This window comes from Meles meles, chromosome 10, assembly GCF_922984935.1.
Source record: "Meles meles chromosome 10, mMelMel3.1 paternal haplotype, whole genome shotgun sequence".
Lineage (NCBI taxonomy): Eukaryota > Metazoa > Chordata > Mammalia > Carnivora > Mustelidae > Meles > Meles meles.
In genome coordinates, this window is record NC_060075.1 from 37,240,108 (window position 1) to 37,260,586 (window position 20,479).

Sequence of the window (20,479 nt, forward strand, 5' to 3'; positions counted from 1 at the left end):
TGCCTTCGGCTCAGGTCGTGGTCTCAGGGTCCTGGGATTGAGCCCCGCATCGGGCTCTCTGCTCAGCAGGGAGCCTGCTTCCTCCTCTCTCTCTGCCTGCCTCTCTGCCTACTTGTGCTCTCTCTGTCAAATAAATAAATAAAATCTTTAAAAAAAAAAAACCCATTTAAGAGGAAAAGCCTATTACTCTCAAGATCTCTGTACTATTATAGACTAACTCTACGCTGAATATATCTTCTCAAAGGTAGAAACAGTTTTCAAAACATGGGAAAGTCTATAGTTTGACAGAATTCACAGTATTCAAGTAAATTAATCCACTCTATCATAAAGTCACCAGAGAACCTGTGTCCGGAGGCCAAGTTTTCTTAAGGCCTGAATATTAGTTGAGAACTTAAGAAAATGTTGGAAAATTCTAAAAGCATTAAGTTGTTTACTTAGTTACTGGCCCAAGGAGCATCATAATCTTCCTGTAATATTACAAACCATTGTCCTAGTATATAAAACCCCATGAGCACAGATACTGCAGCTGTTTTTATTCTCTGCTATAATTCTGGGGCCTAGCACAGTAGCCTTACGTATAAAGGAACCTAGTAAAGGAGTGAATGAATGAATTCTCTATTAGAAGGGACTGCAGAATTCATTTTAAGCAAAATTCTCTAGTAATATTAATCTCATGATTAACATAACTCTGACTTTAGAACATAGAGATGACTTAATTGAAATGGATAATGAAAGTTAGAAATGGAGAACTAATAGTAACAGTTATCCCTTGAACAACATGAGTTTCAACTGCATTGGTCCATTTACATGCAGATTTTTTTTATAAGTACAGAACTATAAATGTATGTGCTCTTATGAATTTCTTAATTACATTTTCTTTTCTATAGCTTACTTTATTGTAAGAATACAGAATATAATACATATATAAAATACATGTTAATTAACTATGTTATCAGTAAGGCTTTTGGTCAACAGTAGGCTAATAGTAGTGAAGTTTCGGGGGAATCCAAAGTTATATGTGGATTTTCAACTTGCAGGTAGGCTGGCAACTTTAACCCCCATGTTACTCTGGGCTCAACAGTACTCTATTTCATTTCCTTTGTTTTCATCCCTAGAATATTTGTTTTCAGTTCTGTATACTGAGTTAGATAATGTTGGCCCAAAGTATTTTAAAGCACTGTGGATCCATACATACATCAGATTATAGATCCCAAGAAGAAAAAACAAAGAAAATGTTAGAAGTAGAGTGAGGTTTTAAAAAGAGATGGGGAGTGCTTTCTATCAGAATACATTGGTACTCTAATACCTCTGTCCTACTTGACTTCTTACCCTTGTTAATATAAGACAGCGTATCCAGTTTCAGCCAACTTATATTTAAACATCTTGAATAAAGATGAGATGAGTTCAAGTAATTGCCAGGGAACTCGGGCCTCATATACAACAGTGAAGAGGAAGAAACAAAAAGGGAAGGGAAGAATTTTTCAAAGCATAACAGATTACAGACCTCAAATAAGAAGAAGGGTCAAATATATAATAACAAAATGTGAAAGAGAAAAGACCCAAGTAAAAAGCAACAAATGATTCTAGAAACATAGGCATATTTATTGTAGGGACAGTCTTATACATCTATACAAATTATGATTATGATGAATGACCCTATTGTCAAGAATAGATAGTTTAAAAAAAAATGACTTAGTGAGCACTATTTTTTTTTTTAAGATTTTATTTATTTATTTGACAGAGAGATTACAAGTAGGCAGAGAAGCAGGCGGGGGGGGCAGGGAGCAGGTTCCCTGCCAAGCGGAGATCCCGATGCGGGGCTTGATCCCAGGACCCTGAGATCATGACCTGAGCCGAAGGCAGAGGCTTCAACCCACTGAGCCACCCAGGCGCCCCTCACTAAGTCATTTTTAAGAAGACAGGTTAAGTCTGTAACAGCTGTTAAAAGATTTCCATTACAGGGGCACCTGGATAGCTTAGCAGGTTAAGAGTCCCAACTCTTGATTTTGGCTTAGGTCCTACTCTCAGGGTTGTGAAATCAAGCCCTGCATTGGGCTCCATGCTTAGCAGGGAGTCTGCTTGAGATTCTTTCCCTCTCCTTCTGCCCCCTCCTCGTTCCATGTGCTCACGTGTGCAGGCTCTTTCTCCCTCTAAGATAAACAATAAATCTTAAAAAAAATTCCATTACATAAAAAATACATTCTCATTCAAGCACTAGATCCTTGCCCTTAAAGAATCACAAAATTGTGAGTTATTAAAAAGTACTGAAGTGATGGATAAAGAAGATGTATGTGTGTGTGTGTGTGTATACACACACATATATATATACATTATATATATATAATGAAATATTACACAGCCATCCAAGAATGAAATCTTGCCATTTGCAACAACATGGATGGAACTAGAGGTATTATGCTAAGCAAAATAAGTCAGAGAAAGACAGTTATCATACGATCTCACTGATATGCAGAATTTAAGAAACAAGGCAGAGGATCATAGGAGACAAAGAAAAAATGAAACAAGATGAAATGAGAGAGACAAACCACAAGACTCTTAATCATAGGAAACAGACTGAAGGTTGCTGGAGGGGAAAAGGATGGAGGGATGGGGTAACTGCGTGATAGACATTGGGGAGAGTATGCGTTGTAATGAGCAGTGGGTATTAAATAAGACTGATGAATCAAAGACCTGTACCCCTGAAACAAATAATACATTATATGTTAATTAATCGAATTTAAATAAAAAATTTTTTAAGTACTGAAATATAGGTTATCAATAAGTTCTCATAAATAATAAGACGAAATTGTTGAAATAAACAGTATTTAGAAATACCTTATCATAGTAGCTTTCCTGTCATGTTAACTGATATCTTAAGACACAATTACTTAGGACAGGGTCATTATTAAATATAAATCTGCATTTATCCAAGTTTTGCCAGATCTGATATAGTCATTTTTACTAGGAATAGAAATGTCAGATCTGTTGGGATTTTTTTTTTTTTTTTTTTTTTGTAATTCCATTGTATTTGCATTTTTCCATTATCTTCAATCTTGAATTTCTTTGCCAGGATCTTAATAAGCTACTCTTTCATGAGGCTTAGCTTAAAAGTAATAATTCAGTACATCTATTTACTCACCTGGGAGCAGGGAAACTTTGGATGTTGTGCTTTGCTGCTGGGGAACAAATAATAGTGATAAGCTAGTGTCATTCCTCCATGTTTTGGAACTCCTCTTCATCCCTAAAGTAACCCTGCACAACAATTGGAAGCGTGGTCACTAAACACAGAGACTCTGTGGGCTGTGTATCAGAGTTTTCTAAAAGAACAGTCTGTGTGAATATGTATATAGAGAGACAGAGTCAAAATTTATTTTAAGGAATTGGGTCCCATGATTGTGAGGGCTGGCCAGTCCAAAATCTACAGCGTAAACCAGGAGGCTGGAGACCCAGGCAAGAGGTGTGTTGCATCTTGAGTCTGTAGGCAGTCTGGAGGCAGATTTTCATTGTTTTTTTTTCTATTAAGGCCTTCAGTTTACATGATAGAGGATAATTTGCTTTACTCAGTCTGCCAATTTTTTAAAAAATATTTATTTATATATATTTTTTTACTGTATAGAAACTCTTTATTATATAGGCGAGGGTCCTCAAGCCAGTGACACTTGGATTTCAGTTACACTAAGGATTTTGCTGTCAGTATTTGCCAAACAGCCACACCCAACATGCCACTTAGTCCTGACCACCCTATGGGTTCACATACTTTATACCTGTCTGCCCTCTGATTCTTTTTTTAAATTTTTAATTTTTTATTAATATATAATGTATTATTAACCCCAGGGGTACAGGCCTATGAATCATCAGGCTTACACACTTCACAGTACTCACCAAAGCACATACCCTTACCAACGTCCATAACCCAGCTACCCTCTCCTTAACCCCCTCCCCCAAGCAACCCTCAGTCTCTTTTGTAAGATTAAGAGTCTCTTATGGTTTGTCTCCCTCCCAATCCCATCTTGTTTCATTTTTTCCTTCCCTAGCCCCCAGATCCTCCATGTTGACTCTGAAATTCCTCATATCACAGAGATCATACGAAAACTGTCTTTCCCCGACAGGCTTATTTCGCTCAGCACAGTACCCTCTAGTTCCATCCACATCGTTGCAAATGGCAAGATTCCATTTCTTTTGATGGCTGCATAGTATTCCATTGTGTATATATACTACTTCTTCTTTATCCATTCATCTGTTGATGGACATCTAGGTTCTTTCCATAGTCTGGCTGTTGTGGACATTGCTGCTATAAACATTCTGTACACGTGCCTCTTTGGATCACTACATTTTTATCTTTAGGGTAAATACCCAGTAGTGCGATTGCTGGGTTGTAGGGTAGCTCTGTTTTCAACTTTTTGAGGAACCTCCATGCTGGTTTGCAGAGTGGCTGCACCAGCTTGCATTCCCACCAACAATGTAGGAGGGTTCTCCTTTCTCTGCATCCTCACCAACATCTGTCATTTCCTGACTTGTTAATTTTAGCCATTCTGACTGGGGTGAGGTGGTATCTCACTGTGGTTTTGATTTGTATCTCCCTGATGCCGAGTGATGTGGAGCACTTTTTCATGTGTGTGTTGGCCATCTGGATGTCTTCTTTGCAGAAATGTCTGTTCATGTCCTCTGCCCATTTCTTGATTGGGTTATTTGTTCTTTGGGTGTCGAGTTTGGTAAGTTCTTTGTAGATTTTGGATACTAGCCCTTTATCTGATAATGTCATTTGCAAATATCTTCTCCCATTCTGTCAGTTGTCTTTTGGTTTTGTTGACTGTTTCCTTGGCTGTGCAAAAGCTTTTGATCTCGATGAAGTCCCAATAGTTCATTTTTGCCCTTGCTTCCCTTGCCTTTGGCGATGTTTCTAGGAAGAAGTTGCTGGGGCTGAGGTCGAAGAGGTTGCTGCCTGTGTTCTCAAGCATTTTGATGGATTCCTTTCTCACATTGAGGCCCTTTGTCCATTTTGAGTCTATTTTTGTGTGTGGTGTATGGAAATGGTCCAGTTTCATTTTTCTGCACATGGCTGTCCAGTTTTCCCAACACCATTTGTGTAGGAGACAGTCTTTTTTCCATTGGACATTCTTTCCTGCTTTGTCGAAGATTAGTTGACTGTAGAGTTGAGGGTCTATTTCTGCGCTCTCTATTCTGTTCCATTGATCTATGTGTCTGTTTCTGTGCCAGTACCATACTGTGTTGATGATGACAGCTTTGTAATAGAGCTTGAAGTCTGGAATTGTGATGCCACCAACTTTGGCTTTCTTTTTCAACATTCCTCTGGCTATTCGGGGTCTTTTGTGGTTCCATATAAATTTTTAAGATTATTTGTTCCATTTCTTCGAAAAAATTGATGGTATTTTGATAGGGATTGCATTAAATGTGTAGATGGCCTTAGGTAGCATAGACATTTTCACCATATTTGTTCCTCCAATCCATGAACATGGAACATTTTTCCATTTCTTTGTGTCTTCCTCAATTTCTTTCATGAGTACTTTATATAGTTTTCTAAGTACAGATTCTTTGCCTTTTTTTTTTTTCAAGATTTTATTTATTTATTTGACAGAGAGAGATCACAAGTAGACAGAGGCAGGCAGAGAGAGAGAGAGGGAAGCAGGCTCCCTGCTGAGCAGAGAGCCCGATGCGGGACTCGATCCCAAGACCCTGAGATCATGACCTGAGCTGAAGGCAGCGGCTTAACCCACTGAGCCACCCAGGTGCCCCTCTTTGCCTCTTTGGTTAGATTTATTCCTAGGTATCTTATGGTTTGGGGTGCCATTGTAAATGGGATTGACTTAATTTCTCTTTCTTCTGTCTTACTGTTGGTGTATAGAAATGCAACAGATTTCTGTACATTGATTTTATATCCTGCCACCTTACTGAATTCCTGTATGAGTTCTAGCAGTTGTGGAGTGGAGTCTTTTGGGTTTTCCACATAACGTATCATATCATCTGCAAAGAGTGATAGTTTCACTACTTCTTTGCTGATTTGGATTCCTTTAATTTCTTTTTGTTGTCTGATTGCTGAGGATAGGACTTCTAGTAGTACATTGAATAGCAGTGGTGATAGTGGATATCCCTGCCGTGTTCCTGACCTTAGGGGACAAGCTCTCAGTTTTTCCCCATTGAGAATGGTATTCGCTGAGGGTTTCTCATAGATGGCTTTGATGGTATAGAGGTATATACCCTCTATCCCTACACTTTGAAGAGTTTTGATCAAGAAAGGGTGCTGTACTTTGTCAAATGCTTTTTCAGCATCTATTTAGAGGATCATGTGGCTCTTGTTCTCTTATTTTGCATTGTATCACGTTGATTGATTTGTGGATGTTGAACCAACCTTGCAGCCCAGGAATAAATCCCTCTTGGTCGTGGTGAATAGTCCTTTTAATGTACTGTTGGATCCTATTGGCTAATATTTTGGTGAGAATTTTCACATCTCTGTTTATCAAGGATATTGGTCTGTAATTCTTTTTTTGATGAGATCTTTGTCTGGTTTTGGGATCAAGGTGATGCTGGCCTTATAAAATTGAGTTTGTAACTTTTCCCTCCATTTCTATTTTTTGGAACAGTGTCAGGAGAATAGGTATTAATTCTTCTTTAAATGTTTGGGAGAATTCCCCCAGGAAGCCGTGTGATCCTGGGCTCTTGTTTGGTGGGAGATTTTTGATAACCAGTAAGGAGATTGAAGCAGTTATGGGTCTGTTCAGGTTTTTTATTTCTTCCTGGTTCAGTTTTGGTAGTTTATATGTCTCTAGGAATGTATCCATTTCTTCCAAATTGTCAAATTTGCTGGCGTATAGTTGCTCATCATATCTTCTTAGAATTGTTTGTATTTCTTTGGTGTTGGTTGTGATTCATGATTTTATTTGTTTGGGGCCTTTCTCTCAGTCTGCCAATTTAAATGTTAATCTCATCTTTAAAAATACTTTCACAGTGACATCTAGACTGGTGTTTGACGGAATAACTGTTTACTGTCACCTAGTCAAAATAACGCATAAAAATAACCATCACAGAATGTCAGTGTCAATTCATGTGCCAGTAGAGCTTAATTTCTTATTATAGAAATAAAATCACAGGCAAATAGAAGTTCTAATATTGGCTTCCTATACTGCCAGATGATTTTTTAATTTTCTCTACTTTTCGGAACACTGTAGTGGGTGTCAGTCGTTAAGCGTCTGCCTTCAGCTCAGGTCATGATCCCAGGGTTCTGAGATCAAGCCCCGTATGGGGCTGCCTGCTCAGTGGGAGGCCTGCTTCTCCTCTCACACTCCCCTTGCTTGTGTTCCCTGTCTCTGTCTGTCAAATTAGTAAATAAAATCTTTTTTAAAAATTAAATAAATAACCTTAATTGTTAGCACTCAGAAAACACGAATGTTTCATTAAGTATATGAGCTTTCAGAAGTAAATCTGTGACATATAATAAAGCCTCATTAATTTGAAATTCATGATTATTAATATGTCATGAAAAATTCGTCTTTGCTTAACTGGGATTTTTAAACTAAGTATTACAGGGGCACCTGGGTGGCTCAGTGGGTTAAAGCCTCTGCCTTCGGCTCAGGTCATGATTCCAGGGTGCTGGGATCGAGTCCCACATCGGGCTGTCTGCTCAGCAGGGAGCCTGCTTCCCTTCCTCTCTCTCTGGCTGCCTCTCTGCCTACCTGTGATCTCTGTCTGTCAAATAAATAAATAAAATCTTTAAAAATAAATAAATAAACTAAGTATTACAGTTGGGATATTTAAACATTTAAGAATGGAAACTTCAGACTTTGGGCCTTCTTCCCCCTCTCTCTCTCTCTGCCTACTTGTGATCTCTATCAAATAAATCAATAAAGTCTTTAAAAAAAATCAAAATGCTGAAAGACACAAGATAAAATGATGCGAAAGTCTAACCTCTTACTAGAGTTGCAGATGGAGAGGAAAAAATGGGCAAGCAAACCCTTACCAAAAGAAATCTAAGGATGCGTTTTAGGCAGACAGAAAATGAACCCAGATGGAAAGCCTGAGGTAAAAGGAGGAATGAAGAACCAAAAAACTGGTAAATTTGTTGTAAATATAGACATTTATAAAATGGAATACACAGAAAGACTAACATTAGTTGTGTGTGACAGATTTAAGTATCCTGAAGCTTTTGTATGGTCTAGAAGAAGGCTACAGTTATTGAATAGTTAAATTTACATCTTCCTAAAATAATAGAAATTATAAAATTTTCAAATCAGCAAAATGAATATATATATATATATTAAAATTTTAAAGGAAAAATCTGAAACCAGTTCTTAATCTTGCCTATATAGTGCATGCACTTGGGGAACTGTTAAGAATCCTAATGCCCAGGGGCGCCTGGGTGGCTCAGCGGGTTAAGCCTCTGCCTTCGGCTCAGGTCATGATCCCAGGGTCCTGGGATCGAGCCCCACATCGGGCTCTCTGCTCTGCAGGGAGCCTGCTTCCTCCTCTCTCTCTGTCTGCCTCTCTGCCTAGTTGTGATCTCTCTCTGTCAAATAAATAAAATATTAAAAAAAAAAAAAAAAAAAAGAATCCTAATGCCCAGACTTCATCCTACACCAGTTAAATCAGGATGTCTGAGATTTTAAAGTTCTCAGGGTAGAAAGAAACAGAACAGGTAGAACAAATGGAAAAGTGTAAAGAAAATAGATGTAAATCAACATATGTCAGTAAATCACATCAAAATCTAGGTGGCTCAAGCATCCTAGAGCCACCTTTCAAGCATCTGACTCTTGGTTTCGGCTCAGATCATGATCTCAGGGTCATGAGATCAAGACCCTAGTTGTGGTCTGCCCTTTCATAGACGTCTGTTTGTTCCTCTCCCTCGCCCCTGCCACTCCCTCTGTGCATGTACACACTCTCTCTCTCAAATAAATATATAAAACTTATTTATGTATTTATTTGAGAGAGTTTATATCAGGCTCCATGATCAGTGCAGAGTCTGCTTGAGTTTCTCTCTCCCTCTGCCCCTCCCCTTCATGTGTATATTCTCTCTCATTCCCTGTGGTATAGATGCATGTTAAACATTTGATAGACATACTACACAGATTATACTGTGTTCTCAGTGTAAGAGGACATGTGTTATTTTGTCCCACTCTCAGTGATACTAAATTCAATCATTTGACTAAAGTGGTGTCTACATTTCTTCACTATAAAGGTTTTGTTTGTTTTTTGAAGATTTTATTTATTTATTTGACAGAGAATGAGAGGAAGAGAGGGGACACAAGCAGGGGGTGTGGGAGAGGGAGAAGAAACAGGCTTTCCCACTGAGCAGAGAGCCCAATGTAGGGTCAGAACCCTGGGATCATGACCTGAGCTAAAGGTGCCCAACCATCTGAGCCACTCAGGCATCCGTTTGATAAATTTTTATAAAACATTTTATAAAAGTTACATGTATGGGTGAAATGAATATTACTTTGCAGTTTTGAGGTGCACTTTCTATTTTTAGCCATTAGGGCAAGTTTGTTAATCATGTTGTTCAAATGTTCTTCACTGCTTTTTAATGCTTGTTCTCTGAGTTCTTGAGAAGGTATTAAAAGTCATCCATTTGGGGCGCCTGGGTGGCTCAGTGGGTTAAGCCGCAGCCTTCGGCTCAGGTCATGATCTCAGGGTCTTGGGATCGAGTCCCGCATCGGGCTCTCTGCTCAGCAGCGAGCCTGCTTCCCTCTCTCTCTCTGCCTGCCTCTCTATTTGTGATCTCTCTCTGTCAAATAAATAAATAAAATTTAAAAAAAAAAAAAAGTCATCCATTTGTGGTCACCTGGGTGGCTCAGTGGGTTGAGCCTCTGCCCTCGGTTCTGGTCATGGTCTCAGGGTCCTGGGATTGGGCCCACGTCAGGCTCTCTGCTCAGCAGGAAGCCTGCTTCCTCCTCTCTCTGCCTACTTGGGATTTCTTGCTCTGTCAAATAAATGAATAAATAATTCTTTAAAGAAGAAAAAAGTCATCCATTTGTTTTTAAGAAAGCAGAAAAGAAAGATCTCTGTAAATTGATTTGAAAGGAATTTTTTTTCATTTTTGCAAAAAAAAAAAAAACCCTCAGGATGGAAAATCAGAATTAATAAAACCTCAGAGGATTTGGAAATGAGGTGAAGGATTTTAAGGAAGGGATGGGACATCTAAGTACACCTTCTATTGTATCCCTGCTTTGTAGTTCAGACCTTTTAAAGTCTATAATGTTTTACATATTCAAAAAATAAAATTAAATCACAGGGATAATTAAAATCACAGAACAAAAAGAAGAGAAAGTAAGGAACCTAGTATGTATCAAGTAACAGAAAGGAAAAAAAAATCAGTAGCTTCTGAATACAGCATTCTGACTATAATAATCTTAACAGGTAATATTTTAAGGACAAGAGAAATGCAAAGAAATCCTGAATTTTACTTAGTATGTTGCTGTACTACTGCCTGGTAGAGTCAAAAGGAAAGTTTTCTGTACAGAAGAGTGAGAACCAATGAATATTTAAGCTAATAAGATTTTGAAAAATTGCCATTTTCTAACAACTACAATAAAACAAACTTGATAATAAGCAAAATCTTTAATGGATGAAAATTACCAAGAAACAGGAAATTCACTCAGGCTTGGGTCCTGATCCCAAGGTCCTGGATTTGAGCCCGGTGTTGGGGCCCCTGCTTAGTAGGGAGCCTGCTTCTCCATCTCCCTCTGCTGTTCCCCCGGCTTGTGCTATTTCATTCTCTCTCAAAGAAATAAAATCTTTTAAGAAAAAAATGTATAAAACAAATGTGAGTCAAATGAGTATATTCACTATTTTTTTTAATTCAAATATAGTTGATGCACAATGTTAACATTAGTTTCAGATGGACAGCATAGTGATTTGACAGCTCCATACCTTGGGCTATGCTCACAATAAGTATGCTTCCCAACTGTCACCATACAATGCTAGCACAATACTGTTGACTATATATTCTCTATGCTATGCCTTTTATCTCTATGACTTTCTCTATTAATGGAAGCCTGTATCTCCCACTTCCACTTCACCCATTTTATGCACCTCCCCTTCTCTGGCAACCATCATTTTTCTGTGTTTTTGGGTCTGTTTCTGGTTTTTGTTTGTTGATCCATTTGCTGTTTAAATTCTACATGTAAATGAAATTATGAAATTTTTCCTCCTCTTTCTGACTTATTTCACTTAGCTTAATATCCTCTAGGTCTATCCATGTTGTTGCATTTGGCAAGATTTCTTTTTTATAGCTAATACTCCATTGTGTGTATGTGTGTATACACATGCACACATACATATATACTATTTTATGTATTATAAAATATATATGTATATCATTGTTTGTGTGTGTATACATACACATAATATGTATATGTATGTGTGTATATATATAATCAGTCACCTCTTTATCCATTCATCTGCCAAACAGACACTAGGAGTTGCTTTCATATCATGGCTATTTTAAATAACGCTGAAATTTAAACATAGGGATGCACATATTTTTTCAAATAAGTATTTTCATTTTCTTTGAGTAAATACCCAGCAGTGGAATTACTGGGTCATATAATATTTCTATTTTTAATATTTTGAGGCGTTTCCATACTGTTTTCGCAGTGGCTAACCCACTTTCCATTCCCACCAGCCTTTTTCTCCACATCATTGCCAACACTTGTCATTTCTCGTCTTCTTTATTCTAGCCATTTTGGCAAATGTAAGTTAATAGCTCACTGTGGTTTTGATTTGCATTTCCTGAATTAATGGTGTTGAACATGTTTTATGTATCTGTATGGCCATCTATGTGTCATCTTTGGAAAAATGTCTACTCAGGTTCTCTGACCATTTTTCAATTGTATTATTTGGTTTTTTGGTGTTGAGATGTATGCCCAAGGAAACAGATATACAAAAATGTCGCTAGGACCCATGTCAAAGAGATTACAGGTCATGTTTTCTTTTAGAAATTTTATGGTTTTATGTCTAACATTTAGGTCTTTAATCAATTTTGAATTTCTTTGTGTGTATGGTGTAAGAAAGTTGTTGAGTCCTTTTTTTAAATTTATTTTGTCAGTGTTCCAAGATTCATTGTTTATGTACCACACCCAGTGCTCCATGCAATATGTGTCCTCCTTAATACCCACCACCAGGCCCTTCCAACCCCCCACCCCACCCCCAAACCCTCAGTTTGTTTCTCAGAGTCCACAGTCTCTCATGGTTCATCTCCCCCTCCGATTTTCCCCAACTCACTTATCCTCTCCTTCACCCAATGTCCTCTGTGTTATTCCTTATGCTCCACAAGTAAGTGAAATCATATGATAATTGACTCTCTCTGCTTGACTAATTTCCCTCAGCATAATTTTCTCCAGTCCCATCCATGTTGATTAAAAAGTTGGGTATTCATCCTTTCTGATGGAGGGATAATACTCCATTATATATATGGACCATATCTTCTTTTTGCATATAGCTGTCTGGTGTTCCCATTTATTGAAGAGATGGTCTTTTTTCCATTGTATAATTTTTGCCTTCTTTGTCGTAGATTGACCATTTCGGCTTGTGTTGGTGTCTCAACTCTTTTCTGTTGATCTATGTGTCTGATTTTGTGCCAGTACCATACTGTTTTGAGTAGTACAGCTCTGTAGTAGTATATCTTGAAATTTGGGATTGTGATACCCTCAGCTTTTTCTTTCTAAAGTTCTTCAGGGTCTTTTGTGGTTCCATACAAATATTAGTATTATTTGTTCTAGTTCTGTAAAAAATGTTGTTGGTATTTTGACAGGGATTGCGCTGAATCTGTAGATTGCTTTGGGTAGTATGGACATTTTAACAGCATTAATTCTTCCATGGGTATGGACTATCTTTCCATTAGTCTGTGTTTTCTTCATTTTGTTTCAACAATATTCAATAGTTTTCAGAATACGGGTCTTTCCCCTCCTTGGTTAAGTTTATTCCTAGGTATTTTATACTTGTGGATGTGATGGTAAATGGGATTATTTTCTTAATTTCTTTTTCTGCTACTTTTGTGGAAACACAGCCATTTTGTATATGAATTTTGTATCATGCAACTCCACTAAATTCATTTATTCTGGGAGTTTTTTGACATGATCTTTAGGGCTTTTTATTTATACTATCATGTCATCTGCAAATAATGAGCGTTTTATACATCTTTCTTACCAATTTGGATGCTTTTTATTTCATTTCCTCGTGTGATTGCAGTGGCTGGGATTTCCAGTACTATGTACATAAAAGTGGTGAGAGTAGACATCCTTGTCTCCTTCCTGATCTTAAAGGAAAAGCTTTCAGTGTTTCCACCATTGAGTATGATGTTAGCTATGGGTTTTTCATATATGGCCTTTATTTTACTGAGGTTTTTCCCTCCAAACTGATTTTGAGAGTTTTTATCACAAACAGATGTTACGTTTTGTCAGACATGTTTCCTCCATCTGTTGAAATAAGATTTTTATCCTTTTTGTTGATGTGTTGTATCACATTAATTTGCAAATAATATAGCATCCTTGCATCCCTGAAATAGTTCTGCTTGATCATGGTGAATGACCTTTTTTTTTAAATGGATTGTTGAATGTGAGATTTGCTAACATTTGATTGAGGATATTTGCATCTATGTTTATCAGTGATGTTGGCCTATAGTTTTCTATTTTGTAGTGTTTTTGTCTGGTTTTGGTATCAGGCTAATGTTGGCCTTGTACAAAGATTTTGGGAATCTTTCTTCCTAGTCAGATTTTTGGAATAGTTTGAAGGGTTACAGGTATTAACTTTTCTTTAAATGTTGGTGGAATTCACCTGTGAGTCCATCTAGTCCTGGACTTCTGTTTGTTGGTTTGGGTTTTTTTTGTTTGTTTTTTTAGCTGATTGAATTTTATTACTAAAAAATCGATGTATTCAGATTTTCTATGTCTCAGTCAGTTCTGATTATATCTAGGAATTTATCTATTTTTTTCTAGGTTTTCCAGTTTGGGGCATATAATTTTTTATAATATTAAAATCTGTTGTTACCTCTCTTTCATTTCTGATTTTGTTTATTTGAATCCTCTTTTCTTTCTTGATAAAATTGATAAGCCTTTAGCCAGACTTGTTTATATTTTCAAAGAACCAGCTCTTGGTTTTATTGTTTTCCTTTGTCGGGTCTCTTCAATTTATTTTTGCTCTAATCTTTGTTATTTCCTTTCTTGTACTAACCTTGACCTTTGTTCTTTTTTCTTCTTTTTAAGTTTAAGATTACATTGTTTGAGCTTTTTCTTGTTTCTTGGGAAATTTATAGTGATACAGGCTTATCACTTCTAGAACTCCAAAGATTATGTGGACCATTGTGGTTTTGTTTTCATTTTCTCCATGTCCCTTTGACTTCTTTAGCAACTCATTGGCTGTTCAGTAGCATGTTGTTTAATCTCCACTTGTCTTTTTTCCAGTTTCTTCCTTGTGACTGATTTCTAGTTTCATACCATGGTGGTCAGAAAAGATGCACGATATGATTTTAATCTTAAATTTGTTGAACTTGTTTTGTGGAGTAACGTGATCTGTCCTAGAGAATGCTTCCAGTGCACTTGAAAAGAATGTGTATTCTGTTGTTTTTGGATGAAATGTTCTGTTTATATCTCTTAAGTCCATCTGGTCTGATGTGTTGCTCACAGTTTTCTTGTTGATTTTCTGCCTGTATAATCTGTATAATTGATGTAGGTAGGGTGTTGTTAAAGTCCTACCGTTGTATTACTCTAAGTTTCTCCATTTACGTCTTAATACTTGTTTTATGTATTTAGGTGCTTCAATGTTGAATGCATAGGTATTTACAATTGTTACATCCTCTTGTTGGATTGACCCCTTTTATCAGTATGCAGTACCCTTCTTCATGTTTTATTAGTCTCCGTTTGAAGATCTGCTTTGTCTGATACAAATATTGCCACCTTGACCTCCCCACCCCTATGCTTCCATTTGCATGGAATACTTCTTTGAATCCTTTCACTTTCAGTCTGTATGTAAGTCTAAAATGAGTCTCCTTATCCATTCTGCGATCCTTTACATTTCAAGTAATTATTGATAGTTATGTCCTTATTGTCATTTGGTTAAATTTTTTTTAATAGCCACATTTTTAAAGATTTTATTTATTTATTTGATAGAGATCACACGAAGGCAGAGAGGCAGGCAGAGAAAGAGGAGGAAGCAGGCTCCCTACTGAGCAGGTTTGATCCCAGGGGTTTGATCCCAGGACCCTGGGATCATGACCAGAGCTGAAGGCCGAGGCTTCAACCCAGGTTGAAGCTGGGTTGAAACTAAGCCACGCAGGTGCCCCATTTTGTTAATTTTTTTCCTGTTTTTGTAGTTCTTCTCTGTTCCTTCTCTCTTGCTCTCTTTACTTGTGATTAAGACTTTCTGTAGTATTACGCTTGATTTTCTTTCTCCTTATTTTTTTCTATTGTAGGTTTTGGGTCTGTGGTTACCATGAGGTTCACATAAAGCATCTTAAGTATATCAGTCTTCAGTTGATGACCACTTAAGTTTGAACATTTAAAAAAAAAAACTTTTTACTACCCCCTCCTTGCCACATTATAATATGTTGTCGTATTTTACTTTTTATTGATAATTTTCTTCTACTTATCCTTTTCTTTTCCACTTGAAGTCCCTTTAACATTTCTTGTAAGGCTGGATAAGTGATGATAAATTCCTCTAACGTTAATTTGTCTGAGAAACTCAGTCCTTCAATTCTGAATGATAATCTGGTTGGCTAGAGTATTCTTGGTAGTAGGTTTTTTTCCTTTCAGTTTTTTAAAATATATCATGCTACTGTCTTCTCGGTCTTGCAAAGTTTCTCCTGAAAAATCAGCTGATTGCCTTATGGGGTTTCCCTTGTATGTGACTTTTTACTTCTTTCTTGCTCCTTTTCTCTATCTCCAGCCTTTAACATTTTAATTACTATGTGTCACAGTATGGACCTCCTTTATGTAACCAGCAGTGAAGCATGGTATTTTTAAAAGTAACATTTGTCAGGGCGCCTGGGTGGCTCAGTGGGTTAAAGCCTTTGCCTTTGGCTTGGGTCATGATCTCAGGTCCTGGGATTGATCTCTGCCTAGGGCTCTCTGCTCAGCAGGGAGCCTGCTTCCCCCTCACCCCACCCCACCCCCTGCCTCTCTGCCTACTTGTGATCTCTGTCAAATGAATAAATAAAACCTTTAAAAAAAAAAAAAGTAACATTTATCCATAAGGGAAAAATGGTAATACCATCAAAAAATGAGATACCAAGAAATACAAATCCAACAAAAGATATGGGAGACAATTTTTAAAAACTAAATAGAGGGAGAACTATGCCATGTCCATGAATTCGAAGATTCTCAGTATGGTAAAGCTGTGAATTCTCCCACAATGATCTTTACACTTAGTGTCCTTCTCAAAAATCCCAGTGGGATATAGTGTATGCAGTTACTACTATACAGCAATTAATGTTAATTAACTGGAGACGTGCAGATGACTTACAAACAATATGAAATGAAAGAAGAATGTCACAGAAGCAAAATATAGTATAAAACTGTATTGTTTAGGGGTGCCTGGGTGTCTCAGTTGGTTAAGCATCTGCCTTCGACTCAGGTCATGATCCCAGGGTCCTGGGATTGAGCTGAGTGTCAGGCTCCTGACTTAGTGGGAAGCCTGTTTCTCCATCTCCCTCTGCTCCTCCCCTTGCTCATGCTGTCTCACTCTCTCTCAAATAAATAAAATCTTTAAAAATTCTTTTTAAAACTCTCTCTTCCTCTCCCTCTGTACATCCCTACTGCCCACTCTCACACTCTATTTCAAAAAAAACAAAAACTGTATTGCTTAGGCATGTGGTCATAGGTCATAAGACTATAAAAGGAAATGCAGAGAATGATTACCATGAAAATCAGGATAGTGGCTTCATTTACACAGAGGGATTTGAAGGATGTCGTCAGGGAGGGTTATGCTTTCAGAGTGTGGGCAGTATTTCATTTCTTGACCTGGATGGTAATTACTTGGGTGTCACTTTGTGATTATTCTTTAAACTGTAAATATGTTTGATGAAAATAAAAAATTAAGGAGCTGGACTAAAGAATTTGAAATGGATTTAGGTACATACTGAGAAGAAATCCATTATACTGTTATTGGTGGTTGTATCATAATGTTGAATTAACTTAAATGATTTAGAATACTCCAGATAGAAAATTTAATTTACAAGAACTTTTTAAGAGACTGCCAGGAATTTGCTAACCAGTTTACCAGAATCTACTAGCATATAATTTAATATGAGGCAAATTCTGCTCTTACTATATTCAGGAAGATCATTACTGGATTAGCCACAAAAAAATTCTATCTGTAACATTAACAGCTAACAATATTTACCACTTTTGAGCACTTGCCATATAGCAAATATTGGTGAAGCATTATAAATGCATTATCTATTTAATCCTGGAAACAACTCATAACTGTGGGCACCATAATGGTCCCCATTTTACACAGGTAAAGGACAGAATCAGGTTTTGATCCTCATTTCTTGTTCTTAGTCCCTGTAATCCTTATTTGAGGCTAGGGTATCTAAGAGTATATATGTTATTAATGTTACAGATATTCATTTATTCTAACTGGTTATGATTTGGGTATTCAAATTTGTGTTCAGCAGCAGATGTAAGCTAAATGCCAGGCATTTCTATGGCCCCTATCTACTGGATCTTTTGCTCTGTTTAGCAGCTTGGACCCTATGCCACATATGTTTGCTGGTGTCTTTCTGCCTTGGAACCTTGTATATTGTGATATATCAAGTATCACCAAACTTAATTCAACTTTACATATCTTTTTTTGTTATATGCATCACCCAAACTACATATTAAGCTGCTTTCCTGGGCTGCAGTACTGGAAATTACCTCTTGGAGCAGCTCTTTTCACTGGCAGAGTTGCTAGCTATCCCTTTCAAGAATGGACATTAATCTAGAGGGCATTATCAGAGGTATTGAGTCTTTTTATGGATAGGGAAAATGAAAGTCCTCTATACCCTGCCATATACTCTATCAAATGAGTCCTATTCAGTTATAATCAAATGGTGATGGTAGTCATTTCTATAAAATGTTAGGCATTATGCTCTTCATAAAAAATATAACCCTTATTTATTGGCAACTTTGCTATTTTGACTTACAGTGAGTTTTTCAGGAGCTTAAACTTCTGTCTATAGTTTTAACATCTCCTAGTGGATCCAAAGGAAACTGGTGGCCAAGGTATAAGGAAGAGAAGCTGGACTGGTTCTCTCTGCCTTTTATACAAGATTCATGTTTTCTTTCCTTTGTTTTTTTTTAAGGGAAATTATCAAAGGAAATATGTCTGAAGTTTAGTTTTATTATTGCTTTACTATCTGATAACTAGGACTACAGGCTTGGGTCCAATAAAATCCAGTTTCCTTTATCCTTACTTGCTGCTACATAAATTGATGGTGGTTATAGATGACCAACTTTATACAAAAGTAGAAAAAGAAGATATACTAAACCAGAAATGACTGTTTTTGGCCATGAGGAAAGCTCTTGCACATATATAAAAATTTTTCACAAGTTTAAAAATACTATTTATAATGTTCTTTTGGTTCCTTTAAAATTTCTGAGACAAATTGACTAATGAGATTTGATTTGTGTATGCATTCTTTTATCTACAAGGACAGTTTTCAAAGTGTCGTCTTGGGATTTGAGACCCTTCCAGGATCTCTGTGGGTGAAAAATTATTTTAATAATATTGAGTTGTCATTTGTCTCTATTACTCTTCTTATGATTATAGAGTGGAGTCTTCCAAACCACATGGCATGTGATGTTACAACAACCTATACACAAAAGCCCGTATGAGAATTCTTGTCCTCTATTAAACCAGACATTAAAGACATTTGAAGAAATAAAACAATGCCTCACTTTTTATTATCTAGCTAATGTAGATTTTTCATATTAAGAGTATAATTTACATTTTTTTAGAAAGCCTATTGCAGCATGTTAAATAAATGAATTTTTTTTCACTATTCAGTTTTAATTTCAGATATGGTATTATTGGTAACCTACAACCCACATGTATGAAAGGTCTTTAGGGCCCTCAGTAATTTTTAAATGTCTAAAGGGATCTTGAGACCAAAAATTTAGCCAACAATTTATATGATCTTTTTCTCAAATACTTGAACTTTTCCTTATACTTTGTTTTATCCTATAAAAGGTGAACTGAAAATCATCTATTTTTAGGTTGCTACAGACCTCAGGAAAGATCAGATTACTTGATGTTGGCAGCTGCTTTAACCCATTTCTGAAGTTTGAAGAATTTCTAACTGTTGGCATAGACATTGTACCTGCTGTAGAGGTATGCATAGTTCTGTTTTGTTTTGAAGATCTTACCAAGGAAAAGCATTGTCTTTACAGTCCTAAAAGAGCAAGTGTGTTTTCTATGAAAAAGTTGGTAAGAAATTTCTGTTCAGAAGCAAATAAATACTCTGTGAAAATTTTTGAGCATTTAGTTAACAAATGTGGTACTGGTCAAATAATACTGGTTTTTATTTGTTTCCTGTTTATCTATTGTTGTAATCAGAGACTTTAGTAGATTGCAAGGATTTCCAGATAGCTGTAAGATTTGGGCTTTTTGTTTGAAGTATCTTTTTCTGAAGTGTACTGTGATGTAGAGCCATTAAGGAATAATATCAAGAGCAGCAGGGGCTTTTGATACAGTTAAAACTTTATTAAATCCCAGCTATTTGTACTTAGTAGATAGATGAAACTACTTAAATGTTTCCTCTGCTTTTAAAATTAGATTATTTTTCTTAATGACAAATTCGTGTTTGCCATTTACTTTTCATAAAGCATTAGGCACCAAAATTTTTTATAAATTGCATTTTTAATGTTTTAAAGAGAATGTGTTACAGTGTAAATTTTTCATTCTGCTGCTATATTCCTAGCACCAAGAAGAGTGCCTAGTACATACTCATTAACTACATCATGAATAAAAGAATAGAATCTTATTTCAACCTGGGGTTGCAACTCTGAGGCAGTTTTCTTATCTCTGTGATGGGGTTAGTAATGGACTGTATTTCATAGGACAGTTGTAATGTCTAGTTAAGAAGTAATTAAAACAGCACACTGTTACGTAGAGAGTGTTAAAGAAATGTTTACCATTATTATTGAAAAGTTCCAGAGATTGAACTTTCATATGAATCCTTTGAATTTTGATGAAAAAATGCTAACAAACTGTTACCATTATCTCTGCTTCTGAAAGGTGGATAGATGTTTGCTTTATGGTAAAATAGCTGTTCTTTGCTTGTCACTGCAAAGAATTCCTCTGCCATCAGGACCTATACTTTAAAATGCATTTGGGGGGCGCCTGGGTGGCTCAGTGGGTTAAAGCCTCTGCCTTCGGCTCAGGTCATGATCCCGGGGTCCTGGGATCGAGCCCCACGTTGGGCTCTCTGCTCTGCAGGGAGCCTGCTTCCTCCTCTCTCTCTGCCTAGTTGTGATTTCTCTCTGTCAAATAA

The 20,479-nt window shown here is 36.8% G+C and overlaps 1 protein-coding gene across 1 annotated transcript in view; it reads left to right on the forward strand.

Annotated features, from left to right (window-relative positions):
• The window catches only part of BMT2 (base methyltransferase of 25S rRNA 2 homolog), a 96,573-nt gene that overhangs the window by 56,606 nt on the left and 19,488 nt on the right, over window positions 1–20,479 (forward strand). Inside the window, exon 4 of the mRNA XM_046021613.1 lies at window positions 19,203–19,317. Within this exon, the coding sequence (XP_045877569.1) occupies window positions 19,203–19,317 (115 nt within the window). The remainder of the gene's footprint in view (window positions 1–19,202; window positions 19,318–20,479) is intronic.